The following is a 22631-nucleotide window of genomic DNA, read 5'->3' on the forward strand; positions in this document are numbered from 1 at the left end:
CATGCCGGTAACTGAATGGACGCTTGCCTAATTCCACACTGTAAAATGCTTCACAGAAGACTACAAAGACCAATCTGTTTTGACCATGATGCCGGTGAATGGAAGGGTCTCTTCCCTGAGACCTCCCTCGGGAGGAAGGTAACTCACTTGGAAGACGGGGGTTTGCTTGTAAATGGACAACCCTTTAAAAATGACGTCAAAAAGGTAAGTTCTTGGCGCTTACTAAAAATTCACATTTTTTCTATTAACCCTTTAAAAAAAAAATGTTGTACTTTAACAATTCCATATCAGTGATCAACGTAACAGAAATTCGCAGCATAAAAAACTTCACGCAAAGACTATTTACACTATGACGCAAGACACCGGTAGGATGTTAAATATTTAATGGGTTCTGATACACAATGAACGATGCTGATTATCTCAATAACAATTAGTTCCCAGGTTCGGGTTCCCTTTGTAATTCAGGGAAAAAGAAAAAAAAACATTGATCAATCGGGAGATTTTATTTTTTGCCGCCTACGAAGCCCCAATACTGCATGCATCAGTTAAATTTACAACATCTATTAAAAAAAAAAAAAAAAAAGGAAGAAGGCCAGAGATCTATAAAATAATACATTGTACATTTAGATCATATATTCCTCTAATACCCTTATCAGACCTGGATCCGGATTATGTCTGAAAGGGTCTACCCAGGTTGACAATCCGGGGTTCTGTGACCCTGCAACCGACCATGGTTACTACCAGGACTAGCAAACCCAGGTCAGTCCTTCAGCTCCTGTCTGCATGGTATGACCTGAGGCTTGATGACCAGTGTCATGCCTTAAAGGATCCGATTTGCAGGGGGATAATAGCACTTTGAGATAACGTCTCCAAGCGCCCAGGGTTCGGTGTGACAACCCGGGAATAACCCAGGTTATCACCCATGTGTGAACAGGAACCTTGTCAGAAAGCACCAGCTTCAGCCCGTGCCCAATGTTCCGGATCTGAGCCAGGTTAAGCTGTAGTTTTAGCTCTGAAGGGAGTAATATACAGGTAGAGGCAGCCATTTTGTTGACTGGACCAACGTAAAGCCAAGTAAGGTTCCACTAATGGTGCCAGTGATGTCCGAAAACTGTATGCTTGGATGCCAGCTCAGTTCCTAAAATGGCTGCTCCCTACTGTGTACAACAGGTGCACTTTACTGCAGACCATAATACCCCCTGCCCCTCCCCCCCAAACAAGAATGTCACATCTGAAAATGAAGGGAAAGTAAAGTCTTCTATGTAGAATTTCAGTATTTCGGTCTTTTCACTTCAACCCTGCAAATAAAAATAAAAAAAAGTAATTATAACCAACTGAATTCTGTGACTGACACAGCAGTAACATACTGTGTGCCTGATTCTCTAAGCTTCAAAAGTGATAAAATGGAGAGTGATAAGCAGCCAGCCAATCAGCTCCTGTCTGACATTTTTCAAACACAGTCTGTGATATGACAGGTAGGAGCTGATTGGTTGGCTGTTTATCGCTCTCCATTTTATCACTTTTAAAGCTTAGAGAATCTAGCCCTGTATGAGGCTGACAATGGGCATATCGACATGAATTTTTAACTTTTATCATCCCGAATTTTGACGCAAGTCGACATGGACACGGTATCAGTGTACCGCTGCACTCGCCATGTTTCGGGAACTATTATATTTCCTCTCCACATCCTAGTAGATGGTAGGGTATGAAATACCACCTGTCGGCACATGTCGGCTCAAAAAAACACCATGAAAAACTAATTTCGACCTTCTAATTAATTCTTGGGGCGACCTTAGCCATGTCAACCTATTTGATGTGTCGACCTTCAGTTATAGCGTATCCCGCTATAACTGAGCACATCCTGTGAGCTGTGCTTACTGCATGGTACTTATACGATGTAAGAGCCTCAGAACACCTTATACAACACTCACTGTCTACACAGACTGGAGGCCGGGCGAGTGTGTGAGCTGAACCAATTCACTAAGCAGGGGTGCTCAACGTGTGGCACTACACAGCCCAGCATGCCCCGGCCACAGTTTTCCTATGGGCTTTGCTGGGATATGTAGTTGCACAGTTGCCAGGGGTGTCCCTGCAGTGCAGGAGCGGTCAGGGGTGTCCGTGCGGCAGTGGTACCTGCGGTCAGGGGTGTCCGTGCGGCAGTGGTACCTGCGGCGCCGTCGTGTATAAAGCTGGCTGCGGCCGGCGGGGTCCCTGCAGTGAATAGAAAATAACTAGCGCTACCTGCGCCGCCGCGCGCATAGCGCTAGTTATTTTCTATTCACTGCAGGGACCCCGCCGGCCGCAGCCAGCTTTATACACATGACACCCCTGACCGCAGGTACCACTGCCGCACGGACACCCCTGACCGCAGGTACCACTGCCGCACGGACACCCCTGACCGCAGGTACCACTGCCGCACGGACACCCCTGACCGCTCCAGCAAGTTTTTTCCACAGCTCGCTGGGGGTGAGGGGCGAAATGCCACCCTCCAGGTGCCGGTGCCCTAGGCAAATGCCTAGAGCTGCCTAGTGGTGGCGCCGGCCCTGTAAAGCTGCCTAAAAGCCATACAGGTGGGGGAAAAAAACGAAAAGTAAAATACGAAAACACAAAGCAATGCTGTGAGTGCTCAATGGCCCTTATTCTAGTTCACTCTGACAAAATCCTTCTTAGATGGACAAAACCATGTGCACTACAGGTGGGGCAGATGTTACTTGTGCAGAGAGAATTAGATTTGGGTGGGGTTTTACTTCAAAGTGAGATCTATATTGCCGTGTAAAAATAAAGCAGCGAGTATTTACCCTGCACAGAAACAAAATAACTCACCCAAATATAATTCTCTCTGCACATGTTACATCTGCCCCCCTGCAGTGCACATGGTTTTGTCCATCTAAGAAGAATTTTGTCAGAAAGAGTGAACTAGAATAAGGCCCAATGTGAGGTGATTGCTGATAAGGGATGATGGGATAGATTAGCAGATTTAACATAGCTGCACTGTAGTCTATCCCAGCCATGTTCCCTGGCTGATGTCATACCAAGGGGGCGGGGCCACTAGCGCTGGTAAGTGCAGCACTGATTTGAGCATTCAGAAAACCCTCTGAGGGGGCAGCACAGCCTGCAGGGTTTGTGTCTGCAGCACTACAGCCGGCGCTGCCACAGAAATACTGGGCACCATGCAATCCAAATATAGGGACAATGGAGCCATCCTCAGAGCTCTGTGTGTCGGCCCCTCTTGCACACCGCCATGAATTACAACTTTGCTAGTTTATTCCATATGCTTAGGTTCTGTGCTGTACTTGTGCAGTGTATAAACTCTTTGTCATCTATATTAGATGACAAATAGGCTAATAAAAGTACATTGCAGCATACATTTGCAGCAAATATATGAAACGGTTAAACCAAAAAAGAATAAAACAGTTACCCATCAGCCTCCAGCTTCTTCCGTTTTTCAATGATCTGAAGTGGGGAAAGAAATAAAAAAGGATTACAACCATTGTTAGCTACTGACAGAGGCAGGGTCCGTGGCCCCAACCGCACCCCCCAAACACAGCAGGGCCCATGGCTCCACCGCGACCCCAACCATGGCAGGGCCCACACTCCCAACTGTGCACCCAACTACAGCAGGGCCCAGGTCTTCACCGTGACTCCAACCAAGGCAGGGCCCATGCCCCAATCGCAACAGGGCACATGCCCCCAACCACAGCCGGGCCCGTGTCTCCACTGCAACCCTAACCACAGCAGGGCCCCTGCCCCCAACCGCACCCCCCAACCAAGGCAGGACCCGTGCCTCCAGAGCGCCCCTGACCACTGCAAGGCCCGTGCCCACAACCGCACCCCCCAACCACAGCAGGGCCTGTGCCTCCACCGCGAAACCAACCATGGCAGGTCCACAGATGGATTTATGGGCCACAATCTTACCGCGCTGATCTTTTTCCACTGCCGGTCCAGTTCTGCTTTTTCATTGGTTTCCTTGAAGCGCCTTGTCTTACGTCCCTCTGACATCTTAATGCCGTACTGAAATGCAGCCCTGGGAACGGGAAGACGGAGGATGAATGAATGAATGTGGAATCTTTCCCAATTCTACCAATAATCGGTGAACAACGTGAACGGACGACACAGCATCACATAAGCCAACGTTATGTGCACAGTAAAACAGTCTGGTTCCACAGCGCGCACACAATGTACCGGCTGCGCACAGACTACTCACTTGGGCAGCGCCTCTTTGTTGTTCATGTATTCGCTGTACTCTTCCTGTGTATCAAAGTCCCATCGTCCTAGCGGACCCTTCTTATTACCCTGCAGCAAAGATATAGCCATATATTGTTTAGTATCCGCATATGTGGAAATGCTCAATTTAAGACTAAACGCGTCATATTTTCCTGATGGATTCTATTTGCAGATGAACTGAAACGCACCTGGTCCATTTTACTGTAATCCACTTCTTCGTCGCTGTCGACGGCCATGTCGTCCATGCTGTAGAGGCAGAATTATGAGCGTGTTAGCTATTAATCGACCCAAAGCCAACACACTGTATACAGTCATTTACTCGGTTTCGCTGCTATCCCCAACACTTGGCACATGACAGGATTACCAATTGGTTGCTTTTTTCCAATGCTTACTTAACAGTTAAAAGTAAAGAAAATTGGGACGTTTCAAAGATGAATATCTGAGATTTGACGATAGCCAGTAACAGATCCTGATCTGGTGCCACATGAGACGTGTGGTGGGGGAGATTACATATGCTGCATGCCGGCTCAGCTGTGTCAGGTGCTCCGTAAAACAGAACAGAGAACGGTTCTCAACTTCAGTCCTCGGCTACCACCATCGGGACACGTTCTGTGGCCCATCTATCTGCTTGGCTCAGTAATTGTTCTACCTGCTTCCACAGTAAGGTGCCTACACACGGGGCGACTGTGCCGAGCGATCTTCCAGGGCCAGTGTTCTACGGTGAGAACACTGGGCCCTGACCGGCGATCTAACTAGATTTATCCGGCATGCTGGATCTTAATCGCCCGGTGACAGCATCACGCTGGGCCGCACATCGTTATGTCCTCTACACACGGAGCGATGTAGGGGGATTTTCTACGATCTAGTCAGATTGCTTAGAAAATGGTCTGACAGCGCCCGTGTGTAGGCCCCATAAGAAATCCACAAAACACGATCTGATGGGAAACCTCGATGGTTGGTGTTGAGAACCACAAAAAAAAAGCCACCAACACATTTTTGGCCTGTAATCGTACATATATATTATATATATATATATATATATATATGCATATATAGTTTGGTTTTAGGAGTTGTTGTGTAGTTCTCCCACTGCGTGTTATACTTCTATGTATCGCTCATCCCTCATGTTATACTTCTATGCAAGGCATGCTGGGATGCGTAGTTCATCAACAGCTGGAGTGTCACTTATTGACCACCCCTGTTATAGACGGTGCTAAATAAATAAGAAGGATAATCTGATTGGTTGCTATTGGCAACATCCCATCTTCGGTAGACTTCCCATCTTAGTAAATTTACCCCTAGGCGTCTGCCTCCCCTATTACATTCATGGGCAAGATGAGCAACATGTAGAATCATTTATTCAGTGGATATTTTGTTAAACAGGGTAAAAATGAATTGACTTCTCTTTATTTCCTTATAGACAGGACCGGATTACATGCTAGTGGGGGCCCTAGAACAATAAGGTTGTCAAACAAAATAGATTCCAAGCCTTTCACGCCTCCGTCCAATGCTGTGGACAGAGGAGAAGGAAAGACGCAGAGGGGACCCTCGGACTGACAGAGGCCTGAGTGCACCGCCAGTCACTGCAATCAGTGATCAGAGGTCACCAGAGGGAGCACTTAGCTGGCTACACTGCTGCCTCCGGTAACAGACGCTCTTGGTCCTAGTACCCACTGGATGAAGCAGGTAATCAAAAGCAATGCTACAGAGGTTGACAGCCAACCAGCATGTGTGGGAGGGACAGAGGAACACTTACGTAGCAGGGTAACATTCCGCGTAGCTGTTCCACATTCCAAAGAAATCTCCCAGCTGCTTCTTATCTTCATGTTTCTTCATTGTTTTGCAGCAGTTAAAGGGAATTTAGTAATAAAATGTCCTATGCTAGGGTTACTGTATATATTTATATATAAAATAGCAATAATAATCAACCAGAATAATCCCCATTGTATGGGGAAGCAAACATTAACTATTGCATAAAGGAAATAATCTGCCTCTTGATATGCTTGACTAGAACGTACATCATACGGGCAGTACGGATGGTGTAATGGTTAGCATTACTGCCTCACAGCGCTGAGGTCATGGGTTCGATTCCCACCATGGCTCTAACTGTGTGGAGTTTGTATATTCTCCCCGTACTTGCGTGGGTTTACTCCGGGCACTCCGGTTTCCTCCCACAATCCAAAAATATACTGGTAGGTTAATTGGCTTCCAACAAAAATTAACCCTATAATGTCTGTGTGTGCGTGTACATGTGGTAGGGAATATAGATTGTAAGCTCCACTGGGGCAGGGACTGATGTGAATGTTCAACTATACTCTGTAAAGCGCTGCGGAATCTGTATGCGCTATATAAGAAACTGTTAATAAATAAATAATAAATAAATCATATATATCATTGCAATACAGCTAACCAGGAATAACACTTATAGTATGCACTTGTGCAAACCATGAAAAGGATATTCCAATGCCTCCCAGCCAGGAGCTCCCATAAAGTTATCATTGATGGACTTGAGAAGGTCCTTGGTGGATCCTGGTCCTAATAAATGAAAAAATCATGATCCAATTACAAATGGAGATGGTACAAAATCAGGTAAATATAACCTACCACTAACACAGGAGACAAGTGACGAGGTTACTAAAGAGCGAATTCTGACTTTAGAACAACTAGGGAGACTTGGACACAATAAGCAGAGCAGCCTTCTGTCCAAGTGTGGCACCACTTCTTTATGCGAAACACGTGCACCCCCACGAGCACTAAGCATGTAGATACCATCCCCCCAAAATGTCAATCACCAGGTTCTAAAACCCGGGCCCCTCGGATCGTTTTTATGTCAAAACATAAAAGGGCAAGGTATTTAACAGTTGTTTAAGGAATATGAGGTTCAATGTTTCATTTGTCAGGAGGTCACTAATGTCTCAGCTGCTCCTACAGCTACTAGTACATCCTGTGCTACGCTCCTACACAATCGCAGCAATACCATCTTATGTGCATAGGGTGAGTTACACAATATACTAAGGCCAGGCATGTCCAAACTGTGGCCCTCCAGCTGTTGTGAAACCACACATCCCAGCATGCCTTGCCATAGTTTTAGCATTTACTAATAGCAAAACTGTGACAAGGCATGATGGGACTTGTAGTTTCACAACAGCTGGAGGGCCATAGTTTGGACATGCCTGTACGAAGGGATTTAGAAACAGAATTATGATCTCAATGCCATTCACCGGAGAGCACCCCTCTACCACCTGCTTTCTTCACTCCTGTTACTGTGCCTGCCACCCCTATTTACATAAAAAGTACCGGACACCCCCTTTAACAGCAACCCTGGTCTCCCCCTTGGCACCAACTGCATTTAGCGCCAATTGCTTTATAAATGGTCACTTACCTTCTTCTTCGATACTAATAGGCTGAAAAAAAAAAAAAAAGTAAATCTGTTAATGGAAATTTTTAATACAGAAACCTATATTAATTCTGCCCAATCACACTTAACCAGGAATAAATAATCTGCACAACCATACTTGTTTCCCTTTTATGGTGATCAATCCCATTCTTATGTGCAGATTTTTCAGAATGAAAGTCAGCCAGCCAATTAAAGATCTTCTAAAAACTGGATTTCCCGCCCCCAGATTTACTGGTGTCAAATATTAAAACATATAGCACATGAACAGGGATGGCATTAGTACAGTGACGATTTATGAATGTGGATCATAGGGCCAAGTGCCTAGGTCAACCCCAAAAAACTGAGCATGGAGGCGGGGTTATAGGGGAGATGCATCCTGGGAAATCTTAAAAGCTTTGCTGATTGGTTCCACGCTCCTTCAGATCCGCCTACAAACCCAATGTCACCCTGTGTGGACCATGAAACCCGAAGAAGAAAAGTAGACATTGCCAAAAGGTCAACATTAGTTTCACGGTTTTTATGTCCATGTTGACACCTAAGCTCGTCATACTTTACCATTCCCAATCAGCGCCAATGTGGATCGTAAGGCAGGAAAAAGTCCAACAAACGACTTTTCTTTTTTAAACTCACGTAGGCGAATACCCAGCGGTCATTACGCAGATGACCAAAACTCAGCGTTATAGTAGAGCAACTCCAACATCATGAACCAAACCCGGACTCGATTTACCGCCCTCACCTCATCATCCGCCTTGGGTTTCTCAAAATAGCTCTGCCTCCTCTTTTCTTCATCCCGGTCCCTCTCTCGGTCACGCTGACGGTCTCTTTCCCTCTCTTTCTCTCGTTCGTGCTCTCGTTCCCTCTCTCTCTCCCTTGGGCGCTCTCGCTCTCTGTCCCGATCCCTCTCTCGGTGTTTATCTCGCTCTTTCTCCCGAGGAGCTTTGGTCGCGGTCGGAATGTAGTCTCCGATATCGTCAAATATGCTTCAAGAAAGAGGGGGAAGAGTAATGGCAATCCAACACATTGTAAAGCAGAAGCCAACTGAACATTATAGATCTCTTTGTATAAACTATGCTGGCTCAATCATCTGCAAGTAATAGAGCCAGAAGCAGCGAGGCCTCTGTGGTACAAGGGCAGGCGAAGCTCAATCTTCACAACAGTCGCTGCCTAGCGTGCCCATAAAAGCCAGCCGCCCACCTAAAAACCTACCTCCCTTCCCCCCACACCCCCTCGGGACCATGCGAAGGGATGTACACGAACACAGCCCCTGAAATTATTTCTCTGCCCTTCGGGACGGACTTATCTCCATCGCTGTTTGCCGAAGATGTGGCTGACAATGAAGTCAGGTCATCGCCATGCCAGCTTCTACACGGGACACCCATAAAATGCTGGGTGTTTCCCTGCTGCCGCCCCCGGCCCTCCCTCCCCGCAGCGAATGGCCCGGCCAGTGTGTATCTCGCCAAAGCCGTTCACTGCCATGGTTTGCACATGCGCAAAACCTGACCATCGGGGCTGGGGCTGCGTTCGGATTGCAACGAGCGATCCTGAATTGGCCCCAAAGTACCAACCAGTCAGCTCCCAACTGCTATTTTTCAAATACATCCCTGTGACATGACAGTTAGGAACGGATTGGCTGCTACAGTAGATCTCTCCAATGTTTAGTGCATAGACCCCTTTATTTGCATGAACTCTAAACGTAAGCTACATATCTACCCTTGTTATTTACACGGAATGCTAGACCAGCTATTATCACATCATTATTCCCACAAATTCCCAGTCTATGCAAGTAATTACGGCCAATAAAGCTGATTCGGATGAACTAATTTATAGGTGAATTTAGTAAATGTCGGTTTGGTCATATTGGAGCAATAGCATCTAGTAGAGGATTCAAAACCCAACCCAAAGATACCATAGTTCCCTAAGGATACCAGCCCTGTAGCGGACTGGCCTCAGGCTAGTAGGTACTATGGCACACCGAATGTCTTCCCCTGTTATAGTGCCACCTAGTGCCGGTTAGTGGAAGATCACGGAGAAGCTATGTTCTCTGTCCCACTGATATTCCCGCTACTACCCTATGCATAAAGGCATAACCCACATTGTGATCTCCAAGTTTGGTGAGATCACGGTTAAGAAACCGATGGGCATAGACCAGGGGTCCTCAGGATCTACCAACAGTCCATGTATATCAGGCCACCTGTGGATCTATAGTAGGAACGAATGCAGCAGATTTGACAATATGACGTTGGTAGATCACGAGGACTGGTTCTCACAACCCCAAGCAGCTCAAGTTTTCCAGATCTCCAGAATCACAAGTGAAATAATTAAAATGTGTCAGTGATTAATGAGTGCACCTGCCGGGTGACCTGGAAAACATGACCCGAGACCTGGTTAGCGGCCATCAAATGATTTTTTCCTCCGCACGGTCGCATGCGAGGGGATGTGTAGGCGTACATACCTACTTACATGCTAGCGCGGGGAGGGGGGGGATGCGTTCGGGCGGTCTGAATCAGGTCAAAGGTTTCTATAGGGTAACAAATTCCTATGCTCAGTGTACAAAACATCATATCCGTAAGTGTTAATGGGAGAACAGTGCTGCTTACGGATGGCTCGCATGTCTGCCGGCCTGCAGGTTCTCCAGATGTCCTGGGCTGGTGGACAGGTGCTCCACCTGACGGGGACGCGTGAGCTCGTCAGCAAGGCGGTGGGTAGCAGCTTCCCTGCCTGTCTCCACTTCAGGGAGACAGGCAGGGAGTGGGGGCTGTAGGGGGAGCTGGCGTAGGGCTCCGACAGAACGGGGCAGCGATTGGTGATTCGGTGCTTGTGTAGTTTCACGGCGCCAGCTTATGCTACCTAAGCGGCAGCCTGAGCTACGTGATCAGCGTAGCCCAACGGCTGGCTTACTTGTGTAGTTTCACGGTGGCAGCGTAAGCTACGTTAATCAGCGTAGGCTGGCGCTGTGAAACTACACAAGTAACTACAGTACTGTATCTCTGTCCCCGACAAGCCTAGTCAGCGCCTCTCTTACACCGCCGGTGCCAGCATGATCCCCTCTCTTTGGCGGAGAAGGGATCATGCTGGCACCGGCGGAGACGCAGGAGCGTCTCAGACGCTCCATTAATGATACGCTCCTGCGTCTGAGTATCTATTGCTGAGATGTATGATATGACAGGTGTGAATGTGTTCCTGAAACACCCCCACTATCCACAGCAGCCCGAAGTGTGGCGAGCGCAGCGTTACGCTTCCTCCCAGCCTTTTCATACCCCCACTGTCCACGTCGGCGTGGAGTCAATTTTATATAGTGTGGCGAGCGCAGCGAGGCCTGCGGATTACCTGTAAGGCTCGCTGCGCTCACCACACTATATAAAATCCAACTCCACGCCGACGTGGATAGTGGGGTTGTGAAAAGGTCGGGAGGACACGTAACACGTCCGCACGCCACACTTCGGGCTACCGTGGATAGTGGGGGTGTTCCAGGAACACATTCACACCTGTCATATCATACATCTCAGCAATAGATACTCAGACGCAGGAGCGTATCATTGCTGGAGCGTCTGAGACGCTCCTGCGTCTCAAACAGATGATCGCCTCTCCGCCGGCGCCAGCATGATCCCCTCCCTGCCAAAGAGACGGGATCATGCTGGCGCTGGCGGTGTGAGAGGAGCTGACTAGGCTTGCCAGGGACACTGGGGACAGAGATGCAGTTCCCGGCAACAGTACGGTAGTTACTTGTGTAGTTTCACGGCGCCAGCCTACGCGGATAACGTAGCTTACGCTGCCACCGTGAAACTACACAAGTAAAGCTACGCTACGCTACTTCTCACTGACTACGCTAACTACGCTGGGCACAGGAACACTACGCTGGGCACAGGAACACTACGCTGACGGCGTAAGCTGGCGCCGTGAAGCTGCTCCATCTGTGCATACAATTACTGGTAAATAATACAGTGATTTAGGGGCCTTTATACCAATATGAGCACTGTACACATTCTATAACAGATCTCACATCAGAGCAAAACTACAGAAATAATCAGTGGATCATATAAGAGATCTTACTTCAGATCGGCCTCTGGAGCTTTCTTTTCATCCAGTTTTCCTACAAATAAAGAATAATGCATTACAGCACAAACACATACACTATACATGCTATTAGGAGGCCGTAGAGGCAATAAAAAAACTATTTTTGATGGTTAATTATTTTCAGGCACCACGGGGAGATCTCCAATGAATCTGCTAAAAGGTTTATAGTTTATTTCCCAGAATCCTAGAACTCGCACTACATTTCCCAGCACCTCCAGAACATGTAGCGATCCATTAGTTGTGCCACTTTTACAGCTTCCTGTGCGCCAGCTGCCATCAATGTCCGCGCAGTGTGCCCGATTTACAGTTGATGCGTGGATCAATGATGATCTAATGTCCGCGCAGTGTGCCCGATTTACAGTTGATGCGTGGATCAATGATGATCTAATGTCCGCGCAGTGGGCCCGGATTACAGTTGATGCGTGGATTAATGATGATCTAATGTCCGCGCAGTGGGCCCGGATTACAGTTGATGCGTGGATTAATGATTATCTAATGTCCGCGCAGTGGGCCCAATTTACAGTTGATGCGTGGATCAATGATTATCTAATGTCCGCGCAGTGGGCCCGATTTACAGTTGATGCGTGGATCAATGATTATCTAATGTCAGCGCAGTGTGCCAATTTACAGTTGATGCATGGATCAATGATTATCTAATGTCCGTGCAGTGGGCCCGATTTACAGTTGATGCGTGGATCAGTGATTATCTAATGTCCGCGCAGTGTGCCAATTTACAGTTGATGCATGGATCAATGATTATCTAATGTCCGTGCAGTGGGCCCGATTTACAGTTGATGCATGGATCAATGATTATCTAATGTCCGCGCAGTGTGCCAATTTACAGTTGATGCATGGATCAATGATTATCTAATGTCCGTGCAGTGGGCCCGATTTACAGTTGATGCGTGGATCAGTGATTATCTAATGTCCGCGCAGTGTGCCAATTTACAGTTGATGCATGGATCAATGATTATCTAATGTCCGTGCAGTGGGCCCGATTTACAGTTGATGCATGGATCAATGATTATCTAATGTCCGTGCAGTGGGCCCGATTTACAGTTGATGCGTGGATCAGTGATTATCTAATGTCCGCGCAGTGTGCCGATTTACAGTTGATGCATGGATCAATGATTATCTAATGTCCGCGCAGTGTGCCGATTTACAGTTGATGCGTGGATCAGTGATTATCTAATGTCCGCGCAGTGTGCCGATTTACAGTTGATGCATGGATCAATGATTATCTAATGTCCGCGCAGTGTGCCGATTTACAGTTGATGCGTGGATCAATGATTATCTAATGTCCGCGCAGTGGGCCTGATTTACAGTTGACTGATCAATGATTATCGAATCACTGCGCAGGCGTACCGTACACATTGCACAGCGAGAGAAAAAGCATAATAAAACGTAATTAAGGCATTTTAAGGGAGGGTCCTGCCACCAGCGCGGGGCCCGATCAGCCTGTCTCTGTTGCGGGTGACTGGTAGGGTCCGACTAACATTTGTGCAGACAGGGAAAAGCCTTGGCTGGTTGACAAAAAAAATATAAAAAATAAAGTCGACCTTTTGACCTTTCCATTGTCGACATTAGCCATGTCAACCTAATATGCATGTCGACCTTAAAGCATCCCCAAAAAAAAAAATACACCCAGAATTACCTTTATCCTTCTTTTTCAGCTTCTTGTTACGCGTCCCTTGCCTCAAGTAGGACAAGATCTGAGTCAGTTTGCTGATGACAATATCATTAGTTGTGAGCGTGGTCTGAGCCTGAAAAACGAATGGGGGAAATGTTTTACCAGGACACTATGGGATACAACAAACCACAGGTCACTGATGTCAGCATTGTGTTCTCTGCTATAAAGGCGAGTTCCCGAACCCTTGTCCATCCCCCTTGCAGGATGAGCGCTTTATATGCTCCTTGGTTCTAGGTTCCCCGATGCTACCCGATCGCTAAGAGAAAATCCTGTCCCACTTACAGGAAATGTTTTACGTTGCGGTGACTTACTTCCATGGTCGGGCAGTCAGCCTTGCTACGAATCAGCGTGGTTGGAATATCGGTGTCGGCATACTCATCGTCTAAGTCTACGACGTACGCCATCCGCCCTGGCAGGAAGAGCTCATTGCGCTCATAGGCTTTGCCTTTGAAGAGCCCACGGTACACGTTGCGCCCTGTGGGTAGAAGACCATTGTGATTTGCTGGTACTATTATTTTATCATGTAGAACATGGCGGAAGGGGAGAAGAACTTACCAAGGCGGGTCTTGAACTCGATCTTATGTTCTGGATCTTCATCTTTCCTATTGTAAAATAAAAATGTAAATGATGTGACTGTATAGTCCAATTTAGGTCTCTCACTTAGGGGCTCATTAATTACTATCCATATCTCCTATGTGATGTGGTAAAATTGCCCAAATCCACAATGGGAAAACTAAGTATGTGTTCTCCACATTCAAATTGGTCTCCAAATCATGCATCTAAAAAACATATCCAAAATACGACCCTCTCTCACACAAGACACTGCCAAATCTCTTATCCATGCACTCATTATATCCCGCATTGATTATTGCAATAGGCTCCTAACCGGTCTTCCCAAGAACAGACTCTCACCACTGCAATCCATTCTAAATGCTGCTGCTAGGCTGATCTTCCTAGCAAGACGCTCATCGTCTGCTGATCCGCTCTGCCAGTCCCTCCATTGGTTGCCTGTATGTTACCGTATTCAATATAAAACACTTCTACTCGCATATAAAGCTATTAACCATACTGCACCAGCTTATATCTCCTTACTTATCACAAAATCTCGACCACTACGCTCTACACAAGATCTGCGTCTCTCTTCTGCACGGATCACTAGCTCCCATTCACTATTACAGGACTTGCACTGGGCTGCTCCCACCCTATGGAATGCCCTTCCACGCACAATAAGACTCTCCACTAGCCTCCAAACTTCCAAGTGTTCCCTGAAAACTCACCTCTTCAGGCAAGCCTATCATATTTAAGTTCTACACGCATAACCCTGTGAGGCACTTATGGATTATATAGCTTCCCTTCTGGACCTACAAGCTATGCTATTACTGGTGCCTGTCCTTATGTTTCCCTCCTATGTCCCTATAGATTGTAAGCTTGCAGCAGGGCCCTCCTTCCTCCAAGTCTGTCTGTTGTTACCCAGTTTGTTTTATAACTGTCTACTATTGTAAAGCGCAACGGAATCTGCTGCGCTACATAAGACACAGTAACGGAATCTGCTGCGCTATATAAGACACTGTAACGGAATCTGCTGCGCTATATAAGACACTGATAAGACACTGTAACGGAATCTGCTGCTCTACATAAGACACTGTAACAGAATCTGCTGCGCTATATAAGACACTAACGGAATCTGCTGCGCTATATAACACACTGTAACGGAATCTGCTGCGCTATATAAGACACTGTAACGGAATCTGCTGTGCTATATAAGATGCTGTAACGGAATCTGCTGCGCTATATAAGACACTGTAACGGAATCTGCTGCGCTATATAAGACACTAACGGAATCTGCTGCGCTATATAAGACACTGTGACAGAATCTGCTGAGCTATATAAGACACTAACGGAATCTGCTGCGCTACATAAGACACTGTAACGGAATCTGCTGCGCTATATAACACACTAACGGAATCTGCTGCGCTATATAAGACACTGTAACGGAATCTGCTGCGCTATATAAGACACTGTAACGGAATCTGCTGCGCTATATAAGATGCTGTAACGGAATCTGCTGCGCTATATAAGACACTGTAACGGAATCTGCTGCGCTATATAAGACACTGTAACGGAATCTGCTGCGCTATATAAGACGCTGTAACTGAATCTGCTGCGCTATATAAGACACTGTAACGTAATCTGCTGCGCTATATAAGACACTAACGGAATCTGCTGCGCTATATAAGACACTAACGGAATCTGCCGCGCTATATAAGACACTGTAACGGAATCTGCTGCGCTATATAAGACACTGTAACGGAATCTGCTGCGCTATATAAGACACTGTAACGGAATCTGCTGCTCTATATAAGAAACATAAATAAATACACCACAGGGATGTATTAATTACTGAATGCAGGGACAGATCTAGTGAGAAAGCTCTGTCCCTGCGAATCCTCTGAATCAGGCCCTTAGATACCAGTTACACCAGACATCAGATGACCGGGGTCATAGTGCAGCAAGCCGGCCATCAGATGACCTACGCCATGGAGGAGTGCCCCGGGTCACCAATCACAGCACCAAATGCACCTAGAAATCATCTCAGACAGGTAAGCTCAAATGTGTTCTTCATAAGCCACTCACTTGGTTGTTTCTTTTTGAGGCTTTTCAATTATATCTTCTTCCTCCTTTTCCTTATTTGCTATTTCGGCACGGACCTAATAAAACAACATTTTCATAAAAAAAAAAAAAAAAATAATAATAATTTTTTTTTGCCGCCCAGAAAACTACTTGAACTACTCAGTACAAACTGAATGGTGTGTGGTACTTCTAGATCACCGGATAGGGCAGGCATTCCCAACCACGGTCCTCAAGGCACACTAATGGTCCAGGTTTAGTGATTGCCAGGCTTAAGCACAGGTGACTTAATTATTATTTCCGCTATTTGGATTTTAAACACCTGTGCTTGAGCCTGGATATCACCGAAACCTGCACTGATAACGCGCCATGAGGGCTGTGGTTGGGAATGACTGGTAGAGATGGTTGCATCACACCCTGAACACCTCTGGCCTTTCCGAAGATGAACAGTGATGCTAGCACGCAGGTAAATGCAGAATACTTTTAAATAGATGTCATTACGTTCCAGTCTCCATAAACAAACAAGAAAAGTGACATCACATGTAAATCTGTGCACAGGCCATATGGACAATGACTATGCTCACCTTCTGTAGCAGCGCAAAATCCAGACCTTTCACCAAGTGAGTGTGCTCCATGTCACCACCCAAGAACTTGGACTCCTGGATCAACTGGCGCCTTTTCTCTGCGGCCGATTTGTCACTGCAAAAGAACGTACTTGTAAATCTCACCATTCCCAGGGTACCGTAGTAACCCAATTAGTGATGTTATGTGAATTCATGCCACCAAACACATGCCTCCCCTCCCCGGCTACTGAGAATTCTCCCCCCGAAATGGTAAAAAATAAAAATGTCATCAATCAATTGTCCACTGCAACTCAGTTGCAGTGGACAAAAGGGAATAAACATCAAACTCTTTTAGACCATAAACATCCAGAAAGTTCCATTTTGCACATCACTTACGCCTCCGCCGTGGGCCCTACAGCTCGGTAATTGGCCGTGGTGCTAATAAGTTCCGTCTCTTCGTAGTCCTTGTTGACGCCATCTCGTCGTTCCTTGGCTCGGTCTCTGTATTTCTCCGCCAGTTCTCTCTCCCGCTCGATCTCTTGTTGTCGCAATTTGGCGTAGTAGCTGCAGGTAAGTAAACCGCGTTAATGAGGAACATTTACAGAACACGTTTACTGGGAAATCGCAGCTAAAACAGAAGCGTACGCAAAAAAAATAAAATAATAATAATTCCGTAAATCAAGAATATGGTAGATAGAGAACTTGTTTCAAGTTAAGGGCACGGGTTGCAATCCAGGAACGCCAATTGTAAGGGAGGGCACATGTTGGACATATTTTAATACACTTTCGAAACGTGTACTACGGGGTAAAATGAATGAACCAGATAATAACAGTAGGAAGGAGCTGGAGTCCTCAGAATGGGACGGCATACTAGCAGTTTGCGCATGAATGCGCAGACGCTAAACAGCGCAGGGGTGCGGTCACATCAGAATCACCCTCAAAGTCTCAAGATATAATTATATAGTAGCTATTTTTATTAGTAACCACCATGACATATGCAGCAAACCCAAATTCAGGCACCATTTACAAAGAGGCCTCATGGGGGGGAGGGAGGAGTTAAATGGGGCGGAGCTTTATCTCTCTCTTTTAGTGCCTTCACTCCAGGCCTGTACCTCTCCCCACAGTGGTGGGAGCGGAAGTAAACACGTGGCCATAAGATTACCTTTTTTTCTTCCTGCGGCGAGCAGCGGGATCTTCATCCTCGTTATATTCACGTGGCATTCTGCAAGGCACAACACATTATACATTACCAATCATCTACTACAATGGCTGGCCAGTGAGAAGGCAGCTACAGAACAGGAGGCTAGATCATTCCTCCAGACAGGGATGTAAGGCTGTACTTACTCATGATGACGGGATTTTGTAGGGGGTGCAGAGGAAGGGGTTGAACGAGGGGTCATAAGCAGTTTCCGAAAGTCTTCATTTGTCAACTTTGACCTAAAAAAGGAGCACAGATTATAAGCAAATAATAAACAGTTAATACCTGAAATGCCGGCTCGCACATGGGCGGGGCCTGTAACTCGGTTCAGTTATTTACACAAAGAAAAAGTGAAATATGGATACAACAAAAGACAGCCCCACAAAATACACCAAAGTCTGTATGGTGATGTGAAGAGACACACTCTTTACTACCGGTGTAAAACGAATTGCCACTTTAAATCTAGTCACTATATCGTCGGAATTGCTTCAGATACCATAATGCTGCTTTCAGACCGCAAAACCTGCTTTAGACCAGGTATTTAAAACGGGTCAGAGGAAGTTTACCCCCTTCATCGTGAAAACGGTTCCTGCTCACCTGTGCACTGTGGCCGGTCCAGGCTCTAGGGGGGTCCTCCCGCAAAGCTGATTAATTTATTGGGGGGCAGGGGGACAGGACTCGTGCGCCGTCCTGCACTGGCCAACCGAGGAGAGGAGTGCACTATAGAGGAAGGAGTGAGTGCGCGGTGACAGCGGGACTCCGGTCCCGACACCCTGACCACGCCACTACCCAGCCCGTCATGGCAACCATCTACAATGCTGGGCAGCCTCACTCATGCGCGCGCCCCCCCCCCCCCCCCCCTAATAAATTAATCAGTTTTGAGGGCAGCGTGTCGCCAAGCCCCCCACCCCCCCCGGAGCCTGGACCGGCCACAGTGGGAGCAGGACTGGAGCAGCAACACTCACCGCGATACAGCCAGACGCTGGAGGTATGGACACGGGGGGGGGGGGGGGGGGGGGGAGATCCTACCTCAGCAGCGCAGCGGGTCCCTACAGTGTATGTTATATCAGTGGCGGGGTCCCTGCAGCGTATGGGAACTAGTAGCTGCAGGGACCCCACCACTGTGACAACATAGACTGTAGGGACCCGCTGCCCCCAGCGCGATTATTCCCCTCCCTGCGCTGCCCAGGGGGGAGGGGGGGGGGGGAGGAATACCGTTTCAGATCCGTTTTGACACCAAAAAAACGGGTCTGAAATGGGTAGGACCCTGCTTTTTTACTGTTTCCAAAAACCGGTTTTTTGGAAACTGTAAAATCACTTTGCACCATTCAGACTGCACAGATTACAGTTTCAAAACTGTTAAAAATCGGCAAAATACCGTTTTTTTAGTGCGGTCTGAAAGGGGCATAAGATGCTTTATGCGGTCTAAATCTTTACATGGAGTAAAACAAAATTATGATCAAAGTTGTTCCTTGCTAAAACCATGTTACACAGCAGGGCGGCGAATTTTAAAATGAGCAGATATTGGGAGGGTGCGTGTTTACAGCAATTCTGAAGCAAAGTAAACATGATGCATTTTTGCTAACGATATGCACGATAACGATCTCGTTTACAATTTTATCATGCATATCGTTCAGTGGTTTTTAGCGCAATTCGTTATTTCCGCAGCACCACCGATGATATAAATGATTTGGGGGAGGACAAATATCGCATAGTGTGTATAGGGCGAAAATAATGTTCGCCAGTATGTGTGAGCTACATGCTGCATGTATTGTACGGTGAGCTACATGCAAAAGCAACCAATATTTATTCGGCATGCAAAAATAAATAATTAGACATAATTTGTATGACAAAAAACACTGGATTAATCCCAGAATTGTTCCCTGTGGCCCTTCATTGCTAGTGAATAAGAATGCCTACTCAACAGCTCTTTAATTTAATTTGCTTTGTGACCTTTTAAAACATCGTTCCTGTATCAGATCACTCTTTTCCTCCTAGATACTTCTGGTTAAGTTATTTCTGGCACACCTCTGCAAATTTCTGAAAGTTATTTAATTCTACAGTCATGAAGTGACAGAGACGGGAACAAGCAGCTTATTTTACTTACTGGAACGAATGAAGATCTTCCACCTCATGGCCATCAGGGGCCAGAGGATTGGAAAACAACTCACCTGAAATAATAAGAATAGGAACATTAGTAGAAGAACATTAAAATAATAATAGGAACATTAGTATTTATTTTTATTTATTGCCAGTATCTTATATAGTGCATACATATTCCGCAGCGCTGTACAGAGTATAGTTGAACATTCACACCAGTCCCTGCCCCATTGGAACTTACAATCTATATGCCCTACCACATGTACACGCGCACACACACAGACATTCTATGGTTAATTTGTTGGGAGCCACTTAACCTACCAGTATATTTTTGGATTGTGGGAGGAAACCGGAGTACCCGGAGGAAACCCACGCAAGCACGGGGAGAATATACAAACTCTGCACAGTTAGGGCCATGGTGGGAATGGAACCCATGACCTCAGTGCTGTGAGGCAGTAATGCTAACCATTACACCATGTGTGCTGCCTAGTAGAAGAACATTAAAAGAATAAACAGCTGTAAAATTAGCTGCAACATGTTACCCAAGGGGTGGCAAACATTTTGGATGTCTAGATAGACACACCAATTGGAGTGCCCAGTGCTTGGTAAGCAGCATTACTAGTGTGTAGTATGGCCAAAAGATGCCCACACAGGTCAATAACATCCACCTTCTGACCACATTTGTCAAAATGATAATTAAAAGATATCATCAGCTTTTTTATGGGGCTAAAGCTACACACTTTCCTCTATCGGATCAACGTCCCAATATTATCTATACTTCTGCAACAAGTGCAGTCAGTAGTAACATATGGCGTCAGGAAGGATTTGCATCCAGTAACAGAAGTAACGTAAACATGAAATTAGGAGCCAACAGTTATCGCAGGGGCTTAGGTCGAAATAAGTCAACATGGCTAGGATTGACAGGGTCGGAAGCATTAGGTCGACAGTCAAAAGGTTGACATGAATTTTTACTCGCGTATTTTGACATGGACACCGTACCATTACACTCGCCATGCAACCCTGTGTTACCAACTGAAAATTAAGCTTCCACCTGCTGTAGCCATTTATTGACAGTCAAAAGATCGACACGTTACATTTTAAGGCTATGATTAGGTTGAAAACTGGGTGCTGACATGAACTGGCTAATATTATGGTGTCTAGATAACGACTGTCAGCATTATGAAATGACAAAATATACTGATCCCCTGCAGCATGAATGTTTTGTGGTCATTTACCCTAGGACAAATCATCACATAAGGCTACTGGGTTCCTGTGTACAAGAAAAATATTCATAAAAGTTATCTTGTGAACATTGGCTAAAGTATTGATCATTTTAGTAACTGTAACATGTGTGAGAATATTCACCTGCATAGTTATGTACAATCCAAGCTGACAGCAGAGTGTATGTCGCCAGACAGTGAGGAATCTGTATGTGTACTGTATCCCCAACCATGCAGACACCACAATACATAGAAACATAGAATTTGACGGCAGATAAGAACCATTTGGCCCATCTAGTCTGCCCCTTTTTTACCCTTCAGGTAAACTCAACCCTTTTTAATCCTTATTTCTTTGTAAGGATATTCATATGCCTATCCCAAGCATGTTTAAATTGTTCTACTGTCTTAGCCTCTACCACCTCTGATGGGAGGCTATTCCACTTATCCACTACCCTTTCTGTGAAGTAATTCTTTCTAACATTTCCCCTGAACCTACCTCCCTCCAGTTTCAGTGCATGTCCTCGTGTTTTATTACTTGTTTTCCTTTGAAGAAAATTTCCCACCTGTACTATGTTAAAACCCTTGATATATTTGAAGATTTCTATCATGTCCCCCCTTTCCCTTCTCTGCTCCAAACTATACATGTTAAGATCTTTTAGTCTATCCAGGTAAGTTTTGTGATGTAGGCCATGAACCATTTTAGTTGCCCTTCTTTGTACACTCTCCAATGTATTTATATCCTTCTGAAGATATGGCCTCCAGAACTGGACACAGTATTCCAGATGAGGTCGTACCAATGACCTATAAAGTATACATATAATGTATACATATATACATGTGTGACCAGGCACAGAACGTAGTTAAGTCACCTGTGCAGCATATGGTCACCTATTTCAGGTGACCATATGCTGCAGTAAGAGACACCACTCTCATTACCCAACCACCCACGTGAACTGTACCCACAGAAATGACATCACACTTCTGGCGGCCATGACTCGTACCGCGCTGATCTCTACACCATGTAGGAAAAAAAACGTGAAACGATGGTGAACTTGCTGTGGTGGGAGCATGCCCCCCAGGATGCATCGTACAGTCCACACAGGGGGGCAAACCAGCTGCTGCATTTCAACAACACCAAACATGGAGCATTGTCACCACATGCTGGGACTTGTAGTTCAGCAAAACCTAAAGGAGCAGTGATGGTAGTGTGTACATTATATATATATATATATATATATACATACATACATACACACAATATACCCCCCCCAGTACAGTAAGATATTACCGCCCTGGCAGCCCAGGGGCACCTCACAGTCACCAGACACATATACAGAAGTATATACAGGCCATGTAGATGCCATTAGTACTACTCACTGTCTCTCTCAGGCATGTTTGCAGCCACACGTAGAAAACCTGGCAACAGGAAGTGGCTGCAGCCCCCCTACAGCAACAACCGGAAACCGGAAGTGGCTGCTCCGTACACCGTGACGGTCCGGCAACAACAGGTAGCCGGAAGTGGCTCCTGTTCCGTACA

At 46.2% G+C, this 22631-nt stretch overlaps 1 protein-coding gene across 2 annotated transcripts; it reads right to left on the reverse strand.

Moving 5' to 3' along the window:
* Positions 1–368: 368 nt before the first annotated feature.
* Positions 369–22612, reverse strand: IK (IK cytokine). 2 transcript variants are annotated; one of them, XM_083181381.1, is made up of 20 exons: positions 22472–22612; positions 19882–19945; positions 17921–18013; positions 17739–17798; positions 16973–17140; positions 16598–16712; positions 16020–16093; positions 13941–13987; positions 13697–13860; positions 13350–13458; positions 11672–11711; positions 8358–8601; positions 7607–7628; positions 6683–6759; positions 5981–6060; positions 4413–4470; positions 4205–4293; positions 3916–4024; positions 3419–3453; positions 369–1298 (listed from the first exon to the last, which is right to left on the reverse strand). In XM_083181381.1, the coding sequence occupies exons 1-20, from the start codon at positions 22485–22487 to the stop codon at positions 1271–1273; spliced, it is 1692 nt and encodes a 563-aa protein (XP_083037507.1). In that variant the 5' UTR covers positions 22488–22612; the 3' UTR covers positions 369–1270. The 2 variants fall into 2 exon arrangements, with proteins under 2 accessions (XP_083037507.1, XP_083037508.1); XM_083181382.1 differs by lacking the exon at positions 22472–22612 and having other exon boundaries at positions 16973–17142; positions 17740–17798; positions 19882–19928.
* Between the last annotated feature and the right edge of the window lie 19 nt (positions 22613–22631).

This window comes from Crinia signifera, chromosome 4 (genome assembly GCF_055691185.1).
Source record: "Crinia signifera chromosome 4, ASM5569118v1, whole genome shotgun sequence".
NCBI lineage: Eukaryota > Metazoa > Chordata > Amphibia > Anura > Myobatrachidae > Crinia > Crinia signifera.

Coding starts and splice junctions, on each gene's coding strand:
- IK (XM_083181381.1), bottom strand. Junction 17,799..17,920: donor ACAAAATCCCGTCATCATGA/GTAAGTACAGCC, acceptor TGTGCCTTGCAG/AATGCCACGTGAATATAACG. Junction 8,602..11,671: donor GCTCCAGAGGCCGATCTGAA/GTAAGATCTCTT, acceptor TCTTTCTTGAAG/CATATTTGACGATATCGGAG.